General features: G+C 48.9%; 1 protein-coding gene across 1 annotated transcript in view; it reads right to left on the reverse strand.

Annotated features, from left to right (window-relative positions):
- SFXN4 (sideroflexin 4) overlaps positions 1–19,533 on the reverse strand; it is a 136,705-nt gene that overhangs the window by 60,565 nt on the left and 56,607 nt on the right. Inside the window, exon 11 of the mRNA XM_078643913.1 lies at positions 4,138–4,253. Coding sequence (XP_078500039.1) covers positions 4,138–4,253 — 116 coding nt within the window. The remainder of the gene's footprint in view (positions 1–4,137; positions 4,254–19,533) is intronic.

Below are 19,533 nucleotides of genomic sequence, written 5' to 3' on the forward strand. Positions count from 1 at the left end.
AGGCGCAAATTAGGACGGTTGAAAGTGATCTTCTTGCCCTAGAAAATGCAGCGCAGGCTGACGGGACCACAGAAACTGTACATCGGATGCAACTTGAAGCGGCCAAATATAAAGCCCTGGCTACTGACGCCGCTAAGATTTTAGCAAGAGATAGGGAGGGCAGACTATACGATCAAGGAGACAAAGCGGGCAAGCTCATTGCCTGGTTAGATAAAAAGCGGCAGGCACAGAGAGTGGTCGCCGAGCTCAGGGCTGAATCGGGAGCCATCATCACGGAACCCCGAGAGATTGTTAGGGAATTCGCAAGACACTTCCATCAGGTTTATAGCAGGGGGTCGGACCGGCCGGAGGAGGATTCGGTTGCCCTTCTAGCTGACATCAGATTACCTGCCCTCTCGGCTGCTGAAAGGGAAATTTTGGAGGCGCCACTTACAGTCGAGGAGCTTCTGTGGGGCCATTCGTACAAGCTCAAACCCGATGGCCTTATCCTATACCTAAAACGTATGTTTGAAGAAAGTAGGGAGAGGTGTGTTTTACCACAAGACCATCGTATAGCAACAATGGTGGCCATCCCTAAAGAGGCAAAACCAAAAGACCTGTGTGCCTCCTACAGGCCCATCGCTTTATTAAATGCAGAGCCCAAAATCCTTGCCAAGGTCCTCGCAAACAGGCTTAAGCCAGTTCTAACTACATTGGTCCACCCGGACCAATCGGGCTTTATGCCCCATCGAAATACAGCACTCAACCTGTGCTGGCTGAACGGGGTGCTGGGACGCTGTCACACGATCCGGGAGGATGCGGTTGTGGTGTCACTGGATGCCGCAATGGCATTCGACACTCTGGAATGGCCATATATGATGGCAGTCCTCCTGAAATTGGGCTTTGGTCCTAGCTTCATCAGATGGGGGCGTCTCCTTTACTCCGAGCCTCTGGCCCAGGTCACGGTGAACAACAAAACCTCGGAGGTTTTTACCTTAGGGAGACAGACACGACAGGGGTGTCCCCTCTCACCTCTGCATTTTGCCCTTTCCTAGAACCACTTGCTGCCTGGATCAGACAGGATCCCTCTCTGAAAGGGCTCCGGTGGGCTGATGGATGGGAGGACAAGATTTCACTTTACGCGGACGACATCCTTCTATACCATGCAAAGCCTCTAAAGTCCCTCATTTTAGCTCTGGACATTTTCACCAGTTTTGGAAGGAACTCGGGGTACAGCATTAACTGGGGCAAGTCCCTCCTATATGTTCTTCACGGAGACCCTCCAGTTGTCCCACGCGACTGCCCGATTCCGGTGGCCACAGACGGGTTCATATACTTGGGAATTTTTATTTCCAAAGAGAAAACCACTAGGTATGAGAAAAATCTGCTGTCCCATCTACAGCGGCTTAATAGAGACTCCGCCACTTGGCGGAAACTCCCGCTGTCCCTCCTGGGCCGGGCAGCGCTCTTCAAAATGATGGCGCTGCCGCGATTCCTTTACGCTCTACAAAACTACCCGGACTTAGTCCCGCAGTCATACTTTGCGACCATTGAAGCCGCACAGAGAGAAATTTTGTGGACTGGAATGCCCCGCATATCCTTGGAGAAGCTCACACGGGGATGGTTTTGATGGGGGCATAGCGCTCCCAGACATCCGGAAATACTATTGGGCTGCGCATCTCTCAGCCATAAACCAGGGCACCTACTGCGATGGAAGCGACACGGGATACGGCATGGATTGATGGCTCCTTCCGGGCGGCAACTTTGAGGCCGCGCTCTACTCCCGGCCTGCCAGGTACTCACTCACTGGGCCCACGAAACACTCTGTCCAATTATGGCACATAGCACAGCGAAAACTGGGGTGGGCTAACACACTAACAATGGCTACCCCGCTATGGGTCTCAGAAAGGTTGGGCACTCTGGGTCGCACCAACTGGGACCTAATAGGGATTTCCCACATTAGGGATCTATGGGGTCCAGACGGGGTAGTGCCATTTGCTTCGCTCCAACGCACCTACGATCTGGCGCAGACAGAATATTTTCGATACCTCCAGGTTAGGCACTCCCTTCAGACTAACATCCCCTAAGGGACTCAGCCCCCAGAGTCCTTCCCCCTAGAGGATAGGTTGCTAGATGGCCACCTCCCAGAGCGCGCCATTTACCTCACATACAAGAAACTTATCAATCATTCCCCTGATCCATTGTCAACTCTCAAAGGAAAATAGGAGGCAGATGGGATCGAAATAGACGAGGTGTGGAGGGGAGCGCTGGCATCCCCCTAGGGAGGTAACGATACCAGCCAGACTTAGATTGATTCAACTGAAAATTCTTCACTGGGTTTACGTTTCTGGCACTAGGCTGATGGGGATGGGCAGTAGTGTGGATGGACTCTGCAGGAGGAGGTGTGGGGAGGTAGGAACCTTCTTCCATATACTGTGGGAGTGCCCGGTGCTGCAGACTTACTGGAAACGGGTACTCGATTGTATGCAAGAGGTTTGGGGGGTGAAGTTGCGACAGGAGGCGAAGAGATGTATTTTGAATATCTGAGAGCCCACGGACCTGCCACCGAGGGGGAAGCTTTGGGTGTCGCTGGGATTGGCAATCGCGAAGCGAAACATTGCGAGGCTGAGGGGGGCAGGAGCGCCTCCGACACTCAGTTCCTGGAAGATGGACATGGACTGGTGCATGATGCAAGAAAAGACAGTGTACGTGGCACGGGGTTGTCCCCGGAAGTGGGTGGCGGTGTGGTCCAATTGGAATGACTATAGAGGTACCATATGTGAGCCCCCCCCCCCCCGAGTTACACCCATTGACGAGCTGATTACGTTGTGAACGTATGTGGCTAATGTATTTCCTGATTGTGCTGACCACCACTTTATTTTTGTTGCAAATAAAAAGAGTTTAAAAAAAAAATAATAAGCAGGGGAGAAGCAAATACACTCAACGCTCTCCTTTGGAAAGAACTGCAAATTAAAGAAAACTGCTCGGCAAGGCTTTTCCTGGAGGATGCAATAAAAACAACTGGGGGTGCGACAACTGTGGGATCTACAAGGGCCTCAGGCAGGTTTTAAAAAAGCAGTAAACAACATTGTCAGAAAAGAATCTCTACTGCAGGACAAAGCTTTACTGACGGAGCAAGCACACAGCTGGCTAACTATACAATCTTATACCAAACTTAGACCACAAACATATCTTCAGACCACCTTCACCAAAAAAACAAATGAGAAATTCTTGAAATACTGGCTAGGATTATTGCCCTCTGCAGAACACATGGCCACTTGGCTGCGTCTCTCAAAGCCAGCAAAGTGCCGCCTTTGCGGGAAAGACGAGGAAAACATCTTACACCTCATTACCATCTACAAGGAGCTGCAGCAAGATCGCTGGAACCTTCTGAGACCATGGTTCAATAAAAAAGGGATCAGGTCATGCAGGCAAGCGGTCCTGGCATGTTTTTCGGGTGACGAAGTTCAAATGACCTATCGACTGGTAAAATACATTGAAGTTGCATGGAACTATTCTATACCAACCTAGCATATATTTTGTTGCACTCTACAGTGTAAGATATGTTATATTATTGTTATGCTTCTTCTGTTCACATAAAATTGTTCCTATGTAAAGAACAATATTAATGAAGAAAGGAGACTGAAGGGTTAAAATTAAGAATGGTTAATGAACCAAAAAGAAATAGTTCACTGTGGTTTGGATACTGAAATCGAACAAGCAGTTCTTCAATCTTTTAACATAGAATAACTAGTCAATAAACAAAAACAGTTCTATTGCTTTGAAAAAAAATTGTTGGTTTTTAGAATGGTATAGGGATTGTGTGATTTAGTTACTAATCACAGGGCTCTGGCATGGATCTTCGAGGCAGAATATGCATGAGTGTGTTGACAAAGCCGTGAGAATTAGTTTTTTCATTTGGCAAAATACCAAGTTAAATACAAAATACGGGATGTTGATTATCGTCGATTAAAGAAAGGATGACACTACTAAAATGTGCTCATGGGTCTTTTAGGTAAGTATGAGTGCAAAATTAATAATTATGCTTTGGATCACTAAATTAGCTCATACAAAATGGTTTACAGTATAAAGGTTAGGGGAAAGAGTCCTGCCAGAATAAACTTTTCTGGTGTTTAATAAATCAAGAGAGTCACTCACCTTGGCTCCAGCTTTCTTTGACAAACCCACAACATTTCCGTTCTTGTCAACAACTTCAATGCCATTCTCAAAGTCTATCAGTCGTGTGACCGCTACATTGTACGCGCCCAGAAAAGCTGCAAAGCAAAGAAGAAAAAAACACACACTTTTTTTAAAAACAACAATGTATTCGTTTTGCAGCCACCAACACAATACATGAACATGTGCATTTGCCTAACACCCACACAATGTAGTCATTCATAAACCACTCAATACCCCAGTCCCCAATAGACACCTCACCTCCCCCATATTTTGTCATGGTCCGTGGACAGCCTCGGGCAACGTAGATCAATTTTTCAAGATGAGCACACCGGTCCATCCCTGCCCACCATTCCACCAGGGTCGGTGAGTTGGGGGAGTTCCATCTGCAAGCAAGGTCTTTCTTAGCCACCAGTATGGCGACACCTACAAATATGCGGGCAGCCCGAGAACCACCCACCTCGTCAATCATTCCCATCAGGGCCACGTTAGGAATCAGATCAAGATCCCACCCTAGGACCACAGAGATAACCGAGCATGCACATACAACATGAAACAGCGAAAGTAACCCAGATGAGGAATCCTACGAGCCTGATGCATGCGGATCGCGGTCAGATGAGTCATGTGCAAGTAATTCAACTGAAGGTGTGAGCCGGGAGCTTTACTTAGCGCTTTGTTGCTGTTTTACATTACGCTGCGATCGTTTTTTAATTGTGCAGTATAGTAGTTTATTTCTCCTACCTTATTTCGTCGTGTTTTTAAAACTACATCTTTTTGTTTCTCTTGGGGAAACGCTGTTTGGGGCAAGGGTGGGAGTTGTGGCCGCCATCTTGGGGTGGAATAGACGAGGTTAGCGGACTAGTGCTAGCTGCCTCGCCTGCTTGGCCACCTCCTTGCTTTACTACAAATGAGGACGTTCAGGCGCCCGCGCCTTTAGCGCGCCAAAGGCGCAGCTAAGGCAAGCCTGTCTGCTCCTGTCCGCGCCGGGCCGTCGCCAGAACCCCTGCATCTAATACAGGTGATTCCCGCAGATATACTCGTGAACAACTTGTGGACTTATCCTCAGAGTGCCCATCAGCACCGTGGGCCTTTCAAGAGCCGACTTTTGCATGCAAATTTTGTGCTTTCAAGGTCGACTCTGAGGAGCATTCTTTTTGCTCATCTAGCTGTACCGAGTTCAAATTTCTTAGCCTCAACTGTCGCTCTTTGGTGAGTCATTATACAGAGGTATTTGATTTAATAATGGATGAGAGCCCAGACGCCCTTTTTCTTACTGAAACCTGGCTTACCCAGGATATAGTGGCGGAGCCAGGGTTAGCCCTCCCAGATGGGTATATCCTACATAACATTAATAGAGAAGGGGGAAGGGGGGGGGGGGCATTGCGGTGGTAGCTAAAGTTGCTTACGCTATTAGCTTGGATAAGGAAGAAATAGCAGATTGTGAGAGTGCACTGTTTAAAATAAAGTTTAGTAGCAACCTGACCATGTCTGGCCTATTGATCTACAGACCCCCTGGGCCCTCCGGTAATTTTCGTGAGGACCTAGTAACTAAAGTTGGACAGGTGGCCTGCAAAGCGGCCAACTTTAGCATTTTAGGGGATCTGAATTTGCATCTCGAGCTGGAAGGAAAGACTGAGATTGACAACTTCCTTGTGGACCTGGAAGCTTTTCAGCTTCCGCAGTTGATCGCGGGAGGCACTCATGTAGCTAACCATTTGCTCGATCCTATTTTTCCAATCTTGGCTGTCTAAAAATGTCCTCTCCGGTTCCACTAACATGGACAGACCACTCAGTAATTCCATTCTCTCTATTGTGGCAGGGTAGAGTTGATGTGGTTCGCGCAGTCACGGTGGTAAAACGGCCTTGTCATAAGTTAGACCAGGAGATGCTCGCTACCTGGTTAGTGGAGCACAGCCCCCAGTTTCCGTCTGATATTGAGGGGGCTTATGTGGACTTTCGTGATTGGCTGGTAGAAGGTCTGGATAGCTGTATTCCAGCTAAGCGGGGTGGAAAGGGTCGTGGGCTATCTAATCCATGGTTCACTGACCTTCTAACCCAGGCAAAGAAGGGTTGTAAACAACTAGAACGTGCCTGGCGCCGCTCCTATGAGTCTTCCGCCAAAGCAGTGTATCGAAAGGCAGTCAAAGATTATCACAAACTCATCCGCAAAACACGGGCAGAGTTTGTTGCCAATAAAATCATGGCCAGCTCTAATCCCACTAAGACCATCTTCACATTGCTTAAGAACTTGAAGAGTGCAGGGTTGACCAATCTTTCCCCCGTAGCATCAAACCATCGCTGCGAAGACATAGCACTCCAATTTGTGAAGAAAGTGGAATTGATCTATCAGGGCTCCTCCATTGGGATTGCCCCCACAGAGAATGCTGTGCTGATAGGGACTGACTCTAGGGTGGACAACTGTGTGTCGGTTTTTCCTTTGCTGTCGCTGCAGGAGTTTGAGGCCTTAAGTGCAAAAATTAAGCCGGGTTCGCCAGCAGATCCGATGTTGGCGACCCAGTTTCACCAGCTTCTCCCACTCATTTCTCCTGTGGCGCTAGAATTGGTCAACCTGTCACTGAAATTAGCCTCCGTCCCTAGGGCGGGAAGCACGTAAAAGTGATCCCACTCTTAAAAAAGCCATCACTGGATCCGGACGATCCTGGCAACTATCGTCCCATATCTCAGATACCTTTTATGGCGAAAGTGGTGGAGGTACATGTCAATTCCATATTGTCTAAATAAATTGACATGCATAACATCTTTGACCCTTCCCAACATGGGTTTCGCCCCCGCCATAGCACCGAATCAGCTCTCTTTGCTGTCACGGAATCTATCCGAAGCCTTTTAGATGCAGGAGACTCGGCGGCCTTGGTCCTATTGGATCTTAGTGCTGCGTTTGATACGGTGTCACATGCAATCCTTCTTGAACGCCTTTGGACAATCGGAATCAGGGATGCTGCCCTGGAATGTATTCGTTCCTTCCTGGATGGCGATAGCTCCAAGTGTCGGTACCTCCTTTTTACTTTAAGGAACATGCTTTATCGCAGGGGGTGCCGCAGGGCTCTATCCTGAGCCCGCTTCTATTCAACCTTTATGTGGGACCTCTGGCGGAGGTGGGCAGAGGTAGGGGGTTAAACTTGGTGTTGTACGCCGATGACACCCAGTTGGTGATCGCCTTCTCCAAAAATTGCCGGGCTAATCTGGAAAGCTTTAAAGAAGACCTGTCAGTTATCTCGGACTGGATGAACGTTAACTGCCTTCAATTAAATGCCAGTAAATCCGAGCTTCTTCTGTATGGGAAAGATCAGGAGCTGTGGTCGGAGCAGTGGTGGCCTGACAATCTAAAACCCGCTCCGTTACCAAAGAAGATGGTAAAGAACCTAGGAGTTTGGTTCGATACTGGCCTAACCTTCAAGAAACAGACAAGGGCCGTTGCTGGGGTCTGTTTTGGGCTTTTGAGAGGTCTAAGACCTTTGCTTGGTTTCTTCCCTCCCGGAGTGCGTCAAACCATCCTGCAAGCCTCCATTCTAGCGAGGCTTGATTACAGTAATGCGTTATATCTGGGCGCCAACAGAACGAGTATTAAACGCCTCCAGAGGGTCCAGAATGCGGCAGCACGTATGCTTGTAGCGCTTCCTAGATCACAGTTGGTGACTCATGTGCTATCTATGTTGCACTGGCTGCCCATTGAAGCTCGCATTCACTTTAAGGTGCTGTGCTTCGCGTATAAAATCTTGAAGCACCAACCCCCGATCGGGCTATCGGGTCTATTGAAGCCCAATTGGCCCGGGCGCGCTTTGAGATCCGCCAATTGCGGACTGGCTGCTGTCCCTCGAGTGAGGAAAGCTAGGGCGGGGGGCCGCTCGTTTGGCTTTTTGGCGGCCAAACTTTGAAACTCCCTCCCAGCAAACATCCGAGTCATATCCAATCTTCTGACGTTCGGAAGTCTGTAAAGACATGGTTGTTCCCCACCATCTAACAAAGGTAGCGTGTTGTATTCCCCTGTGTGTCTCTGGTTGTGCTGGGACGCCTCGTTGCTGAGTCAGCCATGCGCATTATAAATCCTGTATAAATAAATAAATAAATCCACAGCAGGGGCATTGTACTAGCCAACTTGCACGGGCCGTCCTGGTCTGCCTCCAGTCAATCTCATCCAGTTCCCTCACCCAACCTTCCCAGCGGAGTTAAAGTTTGTAAAAACCATGCGGGCATTTCAAATGAGCGATCTGTAAACCTGGGAAATAACTTCTCCACTGATACGACCCATCAGCAACCTGGCCTCCAGGGGGCTAAGCTCAGGTATCTCAGCGTCCGGGGGAATGTTTGCCAATAGGGCATTATGAAGTTGTAAACATTTATAGAATTGTGTGCAGTTGAGCCCGTAACTTTCCCACAGATCTCGGACGAGTAGGATACGCTTCCCCGTCCAAACATCTCCAAGGGCGTGATACGGATCATGTCCCCTTTATGAAAGCCATCCAGGCCGGCAGTGTGATGAAGCCAGCACCTCCCCCACAAGGAAGTCATCCCCATCAGTATACCACTCCAACCCATAAAGCGCAATGTGGAGCACCAATAAAGAAAAATCATGTGTGTGATATCTGACAGGCTGTTAGGAATCAGAGCATCATATAGCATATCCAGTATGTGGTCAAAACCCAGAAAGGAAAGTTCCCCTTGGTACGTTGGATCATCCCACCCAGTACTAAGCCTGTCATTAACCACAATCAAATGTGACGCCAAATAATAACAATGGAGACCCACCATCCCCAGCCCACTGTCATATGGAGATTGCCATCTGTTAGGAAAAGCCAGTCAGGAATGACCGCCCAACCAAAGAAAGGCACGGAGTGTAGAATGGAGAGCCCAAAACCAGGTTGTGGGAATCAGATGTGGAAAATGCTGAAAAACGTACAAGATCATTTTGAAGAGGGAGACGTGGCCCATCACATGCACAGGAAGCTGGAAACACCTCTGGATATCATTTTTAATTCGGGGCCAGATTGAGATGTAGAGTGAGGTCAGGAAGCAGGAATATATGGAACCTCAAGTGTTTAAAGGATAGGCGTTGCACCGGGATATTTGATTGCCACAGATTAGTGCTGGTGTCACCTCCGATCGGGACCAACAAAGACTTGGAAGTGTTCACCTGGAGGTCGGAGGCCTCTCCGAATAAAGTCAGAAGTTTGAGACAGCAGGGGTCTGATATGTGGTGGTCTGCCAGGAACAGTAAAAAGTTGTACGCATAAAGTGTTGCATGCTGCGCCCGGGCATAAGGCCGCATTGGTTGCAGTGAATCAAGTATGGCAGGGCTGGCTGTAGCCGGTTGGTTAGAATTTTAGCGTAAAGCTTAACTTTGATGTTAATCAAGGAGATGGGTGTGAGAAGTTGGCCTGATATATGATGTTCACTAATTCTAGTGATCACCTTGTATCAGTCCAAACAACCCCTTATGGTGATTGGTTGTAAGTCAACCTGATAGACCAGCTATCCTAGTAGCGTGGACAAAAGCAGTCTTTAGGCTAAACTCTTTTGGCATGTGAAGCCAGCTGCTTTACCACAATATAACCCCTTGAATACCAGATGAAAGGACACCACACAGGTTGTTATGAAAATAAACAGTCTATTTATTAATAACAACACCTCTGAGCTCTTTATGAGATCAGAGGGCTAAGCACATGACAATACTAAAAAGGAAATACGAGTTCGCACAATATTTACACGAGTGCCTTAGGGGCACGACAAACCATATACTCAAGACAATGGAATGCGAGGAAGGAAAGTACTCCAGAGGCTAGAGGATCGCTGGGACTACGCTACGAACTAGGTAAGTACGGAGCAGGAGGCCCACGGGACTCACGTGCAGAGTGGAAACTCTCACGCGGGATGCGTACCAACGTCTATGGATGCAACAGTTTACAAAGTTACGGATTCCGGACGAACCCGGCTGGATGGAGGGAAAACAACAGTGGACCTGGACACTAGGATAGTGGACACAGACTTCAGCACCTAGAAGCTTTAGTTACCTAACCCACAGGCTGCGGGTGCATAGGGTTGAAGTAGTGTCGGGTTTGCTGCGTTGATCCCGGTGATGCCTGAAACAAGGAGTTGCTGGCAGGCAGCCAGATGGAGGAGTCCGGTGGTTCCAAGGATGGAACTAGGAAGAAGGAAGTCCTGAAAAGGAAGGGGACAGAGTCTTGGTCACTAGCCAGTGACGGTGCTGGAACCAGGAGGGAACCAGATGCTGTCGCCGCGTTCAGGTGAAGGAAGGGTCGCTTCTCTCTGTAGCTGCGCGGACCAGGAGCTGTTCTTCACGACCAGGCTGGAGGCACGAGCTGTCCCACGTAGTCTGCTGCTGTTGGCGGTGTCGGATCGTCGATCTGGACAACAGGCCTTGGCTAATGCAAGCCACGCGGTGGAACAAAGATGGCGTCTGGTGCGGACCAGGAGGGTCCGGGGTGCTCCTCTTTTACAAGGAAGCAAGGGCCAGTCTGGGGGACCAGACTAGCAGTGTCAAAATCTTCGGGTCGTCGTCTCAGAGGTCACAAGCCAGCCGGCAAGTGACCAGACAACAGGAAGGGCAGCAACCAGGCAAAAGGGCCCCTTCGCAGATCACGGGGATGCTGGGGGGCTGGTCTTTGGTGCAGGAGCTGCGTCGGTGTGGGGCTTCTCAGTCCCCAATGCACTCACTCGAGGAACTCTCGGGGGTCGTGCTGGAAGCGCTGTGCAGGTTTCTTCAAGATGGCCGTCTCCACGTTGCTCGTCGCACCCACGGGTCCCAGCTGTGCTGTGGATGTGGGTAGAGGTCAGAGAGGTCTGGAGGTCCGGGTCTTGTCGAGCTGAATCGTCGGATTCCGGGATGGAAGGACTTTGCAGCAAACCGCACAGGAGCTTGATGGTGCCTGCGAAGCAGGATGGTCACTCCCTGACCATAGGGGAGATTCTTCAGTCTTCTGATGTTCAGGAGGTCGAAGGTCAAGAGTTTCTTCGTGGAAGGTTGTCAAGATTAATCTAATCTGGAATGGGACCAGCTCCTACCTTTATTCAGCTAAAGGGGGCTGCACTACGACTAGGTCCCTCCCCTGGGTGGGACCAGGAAGGGGGGTGGTTACACCCCCTATCCTTTGTCCAATTTCCCACCAGAGCTGGGGCTGGAGTGCCCCAGCAACTGGTTGGAACCGGTGTATGCACAGGGCACCTTGTGTGCCCCAGGCATGTCTCATTCCTTTCAGCCTGGGCCTACCTAATACACAAAATCCTGTCTGGGGTGGTGCTAGCACCTCCCAAGGCAGGAAACCCTTTGTCTGAGCCTCCCCCGCTGGAAGGACTCCCAGCAGCAGGAGGTCAGACTTGTGTCTGTGGTGGCAGCATCCATTTTTTGATGCTGAGGCTCGAGTTAACTTTAACCGGGGTTTACAGTTACATGCATGTCGTGTCCCTCTAGAAGGGTGGAATGCTACCCCCGTCGCCAGAATTGGCGAGGGGGTAGTATTCCAATTCGTATGACACCTTACTCGACATGTTTTGATAATGTTATACCAGAGTTAGCATTTAACCGCGAGGATTATAATGCACTTAAGAGTATATGGTATAGCGTTATCATGGAACAGCTATTAGGACTTGGTTCCGCAAGCTTCAAACGGGCTCAGCTCATGCCAGAGCACCATCTCACATCATTCCAAGCACTCTGCCTTCAGGATTGATAAGGCCTGCCATAGGAGTGACTGATAGGAATATATGTGTCCATTTTAGGGTTAGATATAGGAATACTATATCTAAAGCAAAGGGTGTTTACACCACCTTGCCCCAGCTGTCGTGCAGCCAGTTGTGTCAGATTTGGGTGGCCAGCCAGGGGTGGCATAATACATGCTGCAGCCCCTGGTAGGCCCTGGGTACACCTATGCCCTGGATACCTAAGGTATACTGTACAGGGACTGATAAGGTGGCCCAGTACCAATTGGTAAATGCACCTAAGGTACATGCTTGTAATTTAGAGAGAGAACAGCTAGGCTGTGGGTCTGATTAGCAGGCCCACAGCCAGGGAAAGTCGTAAACCAGTGAAGCAAAAAGCAAAAATCTGGGGTGGCCATGGGATTGCAGACCCCACTCTCCTACATAGGGCCTGTATGGGGAGCATTTCTCAGGAGGGTGTCCCGTTGGGGAGGGGGGGACAACTATGGAAGTGATGGCTAATTCTGGAGGGGAATGTGCCCCGCTTGGCCACCACCGCATATAGTTTAAGCAGGATAGGGGTCAATTCATTGCAGAACCGTAGACAAAACACAATGGGGAGGCGGTCAGGTCAGTTCACCTTGCCGTCCGGCATGTCAAATAAAGCAGAGGATATCTCCCCTGCAGTGATGGGCTCCTCCAAATCCCGGGCCTGGGGTGTAGGGAATAGTAGGCAACGGCATGTCTTGCAACAATGGAAATTCGGTTTTCTGGGGAGGTTGGGGCCTGTGAACATAAAACCCACACTTTAAGTACCCCCCCAGCCAGCAAGCAAAACAGACAGGAATAGGCTCATTTCTGTCACACTATAATTACCATGCCCTTGACAATGAAACATTCTTGTCATAGAAACTGAACATAGATAGGCTGTCAACTCAATGCTTTGTGGCACTCTGGGGAGGGGGGGGGAGTTGTATTCTCAGTCTGACTATGCCGGCGGCTTAAAAGTTATATTAAATTTTAGGGATTATTACAATGAAATTAAGGAAATCATTTTATATTACATTCAATTCCATAAGTACAAAGTAAATGCAAGCAAATCAGACGCATTCATCACATAAGTGTGTGGTAGATATCAGAGATCTGGTGAGGATAGTTTTTTTTATTTCCTCAGTCTTCACATCAAGGAACAAAGATACATCAGTAGAAAAGCAGCCTACATGTGTTTCGCACCCATCGTGGAACGCAAGCCTGGGGCTTTTTCAAGACCTTAGCACAATGAATTATGCGGTCTATGAGGTCCAAAGGGAAACTGTCCTTTAGTTGTCATCAGAGTTTTTGTATGAGAAAACAAAGTACTGTAGCTTTCTTTAAAGCTATATAGGAGCGTAATTTCTGTGTAGTCCTAGTGGTCAGAAGAACTCTTGTCCTGCAGTCTGACGGTGATTCAGAGATGGTGCCATTTCTCATTCACCTTCAGAACACACACCATTTCTCAAGTAGAGGACGATTTCTCTTTGGACCTGAAGGGCTGCATAATACATTGTGCTTTGGCCTTCAAAAGGTCCCAGGCTTGCGCACCATGGCGGAGTAAAACATGTTATCTGCTTTTCTTTCTTACAGCTGGTTGCCCTCTGATGTGAAGACTGAGGAAATAAAAAAAACTATCATCACCAGAACTCCAATTTATATCTCGTACTTATGTGATGAATGTGTCCGATTCGCTTGAATTTACTTTGTACCTACGGAATTAATATACTATAACAAGCATTTGCAATGCAATAGGTTTCGCATTAATTAAGTTTGAGCTATTGGTATTGCTAAATATTGCAACACCAATTGCAACAAAAGTCTATAAATTGTAGGCCTAAAAAATGTGTATGTATTTTTGTAGCAATGGTGGCATGCTGCGCAAATAAAGAATGCCATAGCATTAACTTGCCAAGGCCAGACCTAAAGGCTTTACCAATGCTTCTTACATCAATTCATTTATTTGGCTCTTAAAGCAGTCTTTTAGTACGAAACGTTGAACAGGTCTGTCCTGTCGACTTTTGGGTCTTAACAAAAGAAAACAAACAAAATATATGTTGGCTTAATAATGGCAACTAACATACAAGACAGCTTGTTGTTTTAAAAAAAACAGGATACTGAACTGCTTTACAACTATATTTCCCCAAACTGCCCGCGACACGCTTCCCATTTAAAATGGATTCAGGTTAAAGGGATTTGCATCAGTGTAACTAAACCCCTGCCCAGACACGGCTTCTCTCAGTCTTACAGACAGACATCAACCACATTCATGCACACCCTTTGTCCAGCAGAGGGTTCAAAAGTGTGACATTTCAACGCATGACAGGCTGGGCTAATCCCAAAACAAAAAGACAAGCAGGTGAGCAGTGACAAACAAGTATTAGACAAAATCATACACATCCAGGAATGCTGAACGAACACCCAAACATTTGCACCGACGTAATAATAATAATAAGCGATTATCCTTTTAAGACATTTAAGAAAAAGCCAAACCCTACCTCAAGGTCAGCTAAACAATGTCTTTAACCACAAGCAGGAAGCACGCGTGCTGCAGTGCCCCAAATCTCACAGTGCTTGTGGGGGAACCACTGCTAGCTGTACAACTGCAATAAAAAAAGCTAGCTCAGCACCCCATCACTCTGAAAACGAGTCACCCGCCACTAATGTTTACAAAATACAAAATGAGAGAATTGCAACCTTAAGGTGTAAAAAAATAGCATTAATAATTAAAGTATGTGTTGTATTTACGTGACTTAGATGTATTGATATTACAAATAACAATGGCTTCATTGTTTTTAATAATTAATACTTAAATAAAAGTTATTGTAATTTATAATGGCAATAGCTTAAACTTTTGTAAATGACTTTTGCGAAGATTATGTTCAGTGTATTTTATTGTGATGAAAATCCAAGAACAGAAGTGAAATATTAACATCTTCTTGTGACATTTGTAATAAAGCTTGAAACATTGAGAGAACATTTTTGAACCAGTTGTTGTTGAATGGTTGCACAGATTGATGCTGTGGTGGCGCTGAGTGATGATGTGGTGGCGATGAGTGTTGCTGTGGCGTTCAGTGATGCCTTGGTAGTGCATAGTGATGTTGTGGTGGTGCGGAGTCATGTTGTGGTGGTGCTGAATGATGCTGTGGTGATGCGATAGATAGAGTGAGTGTGATAGATAGATAGAGGGAGGGTGATAGATAGAGGGAGGGTGATAGAGAGAGGGAGGGCGATAGATAGATAGAGTGAGGGCGATAGATAGATAGAGTGAGGGCGATAGATAGATAGATAGAGTGAGGGCGATAGATAGATAGAGTGAGGGCGATAGATAGATAGAGTGAGGGCGATAGATAGATAGATAGAGTGAGGGCGATAGATAGATAGAGTGAGGGCGATAGATAGATAGAGTGAGGGCGATAGAGCGAGGGCGATAGATAGATAGATAAATAGATAGATAGATAGAGGGCGATAGATAGATAGATAGATAGATAGATTTAGGGTGATAGAGTGAGGGTGATAGATAGATAGATAGATAGATAGATAGATAGATAGAGTGAGGGTGATAGAGTGAGGGCGATAGATAGAGTGAGGGCGATAGATAGATAGAGTGAGGGCGATAGATAGATAGAGTGAGGGCGATAGATAGATAGAGTGAGGGCGATAGATAGATAGAGTGAGGGCGATAGATAGATAGAGTGAGGGCGATAGATAGATAGAGTGAGGGCGATAGATAGATAGATAGATAGATAGATAGATAGATAGATAGATAGATAGATAGATAGATAGATAGATAGATAGATAGAGTGAGGGTGACAGAGTGAGGGTGATAGAGTGAGGGCGATAGATAGAGTGAGGGCGATAGATAGAGTGAGGGCGAAAGGTAGAGTGAGGGCGATATAGATAGATGGAGTGAGGTCGATAGATTGATAGAGTGAGGTCGAAAGATAGAGGGAGGCCGATAGATAGATAGAGGGAGGGCGATAGATAGATGGAGGGAGTATGAGTCAGCAAGTCTGAGTCTGAGTCTGTGTCAGTGAGTCTGAGTCCATGTCAGTGAGTCAGTCAGTGTCAGTGAGTCAGTCTGAGTCAGTGAGTCTGAGTCAGTGAGTCTGAGTCAGCAAGTCTGAGTCAGCGAGTCTGAGTCCGTGTCAGTGAGTCTGAGTCCGTGTCAGTGAGTCTGAGTCCGTGTCAGTGAGTCAGTCAGTGTTAGTGAGTCAGTCTGAGTCAGCAAGTCTGAGTCAGCGAGTCTGAGTCTGTGTCAGTGAGTCTGAGTCCGTGTCAGTGAGTCTTAGTCAGTGTCAGTGAGTCTTAGTCAGTGTCAGTGAGTCTTAGTCAGTGTCAGTGAGTCTTAGTCAGTGTCAGTGAGTCTTAGTCAGTGTCAGTGAGTCTGACTCAGTGAGTGTCAGTGAGTCAGTGTCATTTACAACATTTTAAAGACGCTTGTACCTTGAGATTTTTATAATATGTGCAGTTCACTAATATAAAAGTAATAATATATAAGCAGCCGAGCATGGCGGCAGCGTGAAGAGGAAGCTCCCCCAGGCATATCGGCCTTAGATGAAATCCGACACAAGAATCCAACACACTGCCCACCCGAAGTAGCGGACCTGGCTCAGGGACCCAGGCGGCATCGATCGATCCGATTCCGGCACACATCATAAGCCGGATACTGAAACATCCCGCACCGGCAACATTGGGCCTGTGGCTGCGCAGAAGCACCGGCCTTGCGTGCCTGCTACACCCCGGCGGAAGTGTACTCTGGCCGGCCTGACCTTGGTGACGACAGCCGCTCCCCCGGCAGGAGCGAGGCGGAAGGCACACCGCCTCGGAGAGTGAAGGTGGGAATCCCTGAGGATCCGGCGAGACGAAAGTGAGTGGAAGCGACCGCCGGAGGCTGCGAGACAGCGCTGCAGAATTGCGGAGAAACTTACTTGGTGCGAGTACCCGGGTGACAGGCTGCGCCATAAGTTACCGTGGGACGCCATATTGGAAGAGCACCTGCATCAACGCGAGTAACTTGAGAAAAGAACCGGCGCTCCAGAAGTGAAAAAACACCCCCTCGCTGAGGAAGCAGACGCCGAGACCTCATACGAGGCTGTCGGCATAACCAGTAAGTGCACTGGAACATTGCACAGCGGCCTGAGGCATAGGGAGAGGCGCATGGGGAGCCTTTCAGGGTGCTCACCACACCCGGAGACGGAGTAGCAGCAGAGACCCCGGTGAACAACACTTTGGTCGAACCCCGGGCTGAAACCCGCCACTCTCCCCGAATACGACGGTGGCGTAGAACCGGCGCTGGGATACTTACTCCGGCGCAGGGGAAGTAACAGGGAGTTCGTCACCACGGGAACCATCAACTGGTGAACTGCGCAACAAGCCGACTGCTAATCCTGCGCACTCGACCAGCCTGTTGACCTGGCCCGAGCCATAATGATTACTTGCACTGGTAACCGGTACAGAAAAGCTGCCAGCGGACATCGGCCTCGTCGGTGGGGAAACAACTCAGGGACGAGAAATCGACAAGTCATAGGCTGCTTCACGGACCCCCCTGACCCACACGTCAGGTGCCCGGCATATCGCTGCACGGGAACCGCGTTGCTGCCCGGAGTGGGGTACGAGATCGACACGCCTCTACTCATGGCAGGCAAAGGGACCAGGAGAGCTTCGACGCAGGCCAAACTGGATAAGTTTGCCTACAGCCAACATGGACACTCCCAAGTTGCTGGAAGAAGTTCCACAGGCGCTACTCCTGATTCGGAAGGACCCAAGAGGGTGACATTGGAGGACATTATGAAGACCCTCTCAGAGGTAAAGACGACAGTGGGCTCCATCTCCTCCGAGGTCACGCTGCTACGTGCGGACTTCCAGAAAATGACCGAAAGGGTTTCCCAGGTTGAAGTGGTAACAAAGTCATTGGTAGAAGACACTTCGGAACTGCAAGTAGCAATGGAGCGAATGGAGAAAGTCACCAAGATGCTACAAGACCAAGAAGGACGTTCCCGAAGAAACAACATACGCATCCTTGGCCTACCGGAAACGGAAGGGAAACGAGCGATGGACCAGTACGTCGAGGACCTCATAAAGAATAAACTGCAACCTAAAGGATTATCTCACTTCTTCTCAGTCGAAAGGGCACACAGGGTGCCTGGTGGAACGCCCAAACCAGGAGCGGCGCCGCGGCCTGTGCTGGCCAGACTTTTTAATTTTAGAGACAGAGATGCAATCCTGCAAGCGGCGAGGGTTTCACCACCTATCAAGCTTCAAAACGCAACGTTAGCCTTCTTTCCGGATTACACAGCGGAAGTGGCCAGACGCCGGAAGTCATTTACTGAAGTTAAAAAAGCACTCCGAGACAAGGGCCTACCGTATTCGATGTTGTTCCCCGCTAAACTAAGGATTGTGGCGGATGGCAAGGCCTGGTTTTTTGACAAGCCAGAAGTGGCACAGGACTGGCTTGACGGCTGGAGACAGGTGGGACAACGTCGGCGTCCACACAGAGACCGGATGGACCATCATAACGACGGACACACAGATGTGCCGACCAGTCCTCCTGCGAACCAAGACGACACTACAGGGATGGACTCTGATTTGGAACAGGACCCGCTTGCCTCGGGACAACCGGCCCTGCTCTAGAGGCGGAATGCCTAGGAGGCGGAGCGGGTCCAGCACGAGGGACCCTAGAGCTGGTGAAGCTGAGTAGGGTGGGCGATAGCCGGTGCCTGTAGGGGACTCACCAACCCCACGAGCAAGTAAGATGGTTGGGAATGGGGTAAAGCACTCTGCCAAGTTGGGGAAACGGGCAGGGAGACGGACCGTGGGGCAGGGAAGCAGGGTAGGGGGGTGGTGGGGGAGTTGTAATGTTAATGTTAATGCTAATAGTCATCACTCATGTTCTGTGACACGCACACGCACCAAGTACCGACCAATTCAGAAACACCACCTCACAGCGCCGTACCTGCAAGGGAATAGGCGACTGATCGCCTGCGACACTACTATTACGAACCAATGGCCCAACGGCTGAACGCTTCAGCGGATGAGACCACCCCTAACACAACTATGGTGTCCCCCCTGCGCATGCTTACTTGGAACGTTAGAGGCCTGGGGGATAAAATTAAGCGGGGGCTGGTATTACAGGCCATTAAACGTCAGGGACCTGATCTAGTGTTGCTCCAAGAGACGCACCTTGCTGGGACAACATGTAGGGCGCTTGATAGGCGAGGGTATGTGATGGCAACACATGCTGAATTCACAACAGGCTCCAGAGGGACTGGAATACTCGTGAAAAAGACATCACCTTTTCTGGTGGAAAGCCGCAGGACAGATGATCAGGGTCGTTTCGCCGCAATACATGGCCAATGGGAGGGAAGCCTCTTAATGTTGTCTCCGTGTACATCCCCCCAGCATTCCACTCTACGGCACTGCCGGCACTTGGTAAATTCCTCCTAGACCTCCCGGAGGGTGACACGATCATAGGGGGGGATTTCAACGCAATAGTGGATCCTACGCTAGACACTTTTCCCATGAGAGAACGCCCCAGGGGGAATGCCACGCTTCCTGGGTTCCTGGAAGCAATGGGCCTTCTAGACGTATGGCGGCAGCTGAACCCAGAGGCGACCCAGTACACATACTACTCCGCTGCGCACAATAGCCTTTCCCGAATAGACTATTTTTTGTTTC

This window comes from Lissotriton helveticus, chromosome 5_1, assembly GCF_964261635.1.
Source record: "Lissotriton helveticus chromosome 5_1, aLisHel1.1, whole genome shotgun sequence".
In the NCBI taxonomy this organism is placed as follows: Eukaryota; Metazoa; Chordata; class Amphibia; order Caudata; family Salamandridae; genus Lissotriton; species Lissotriton helveticus.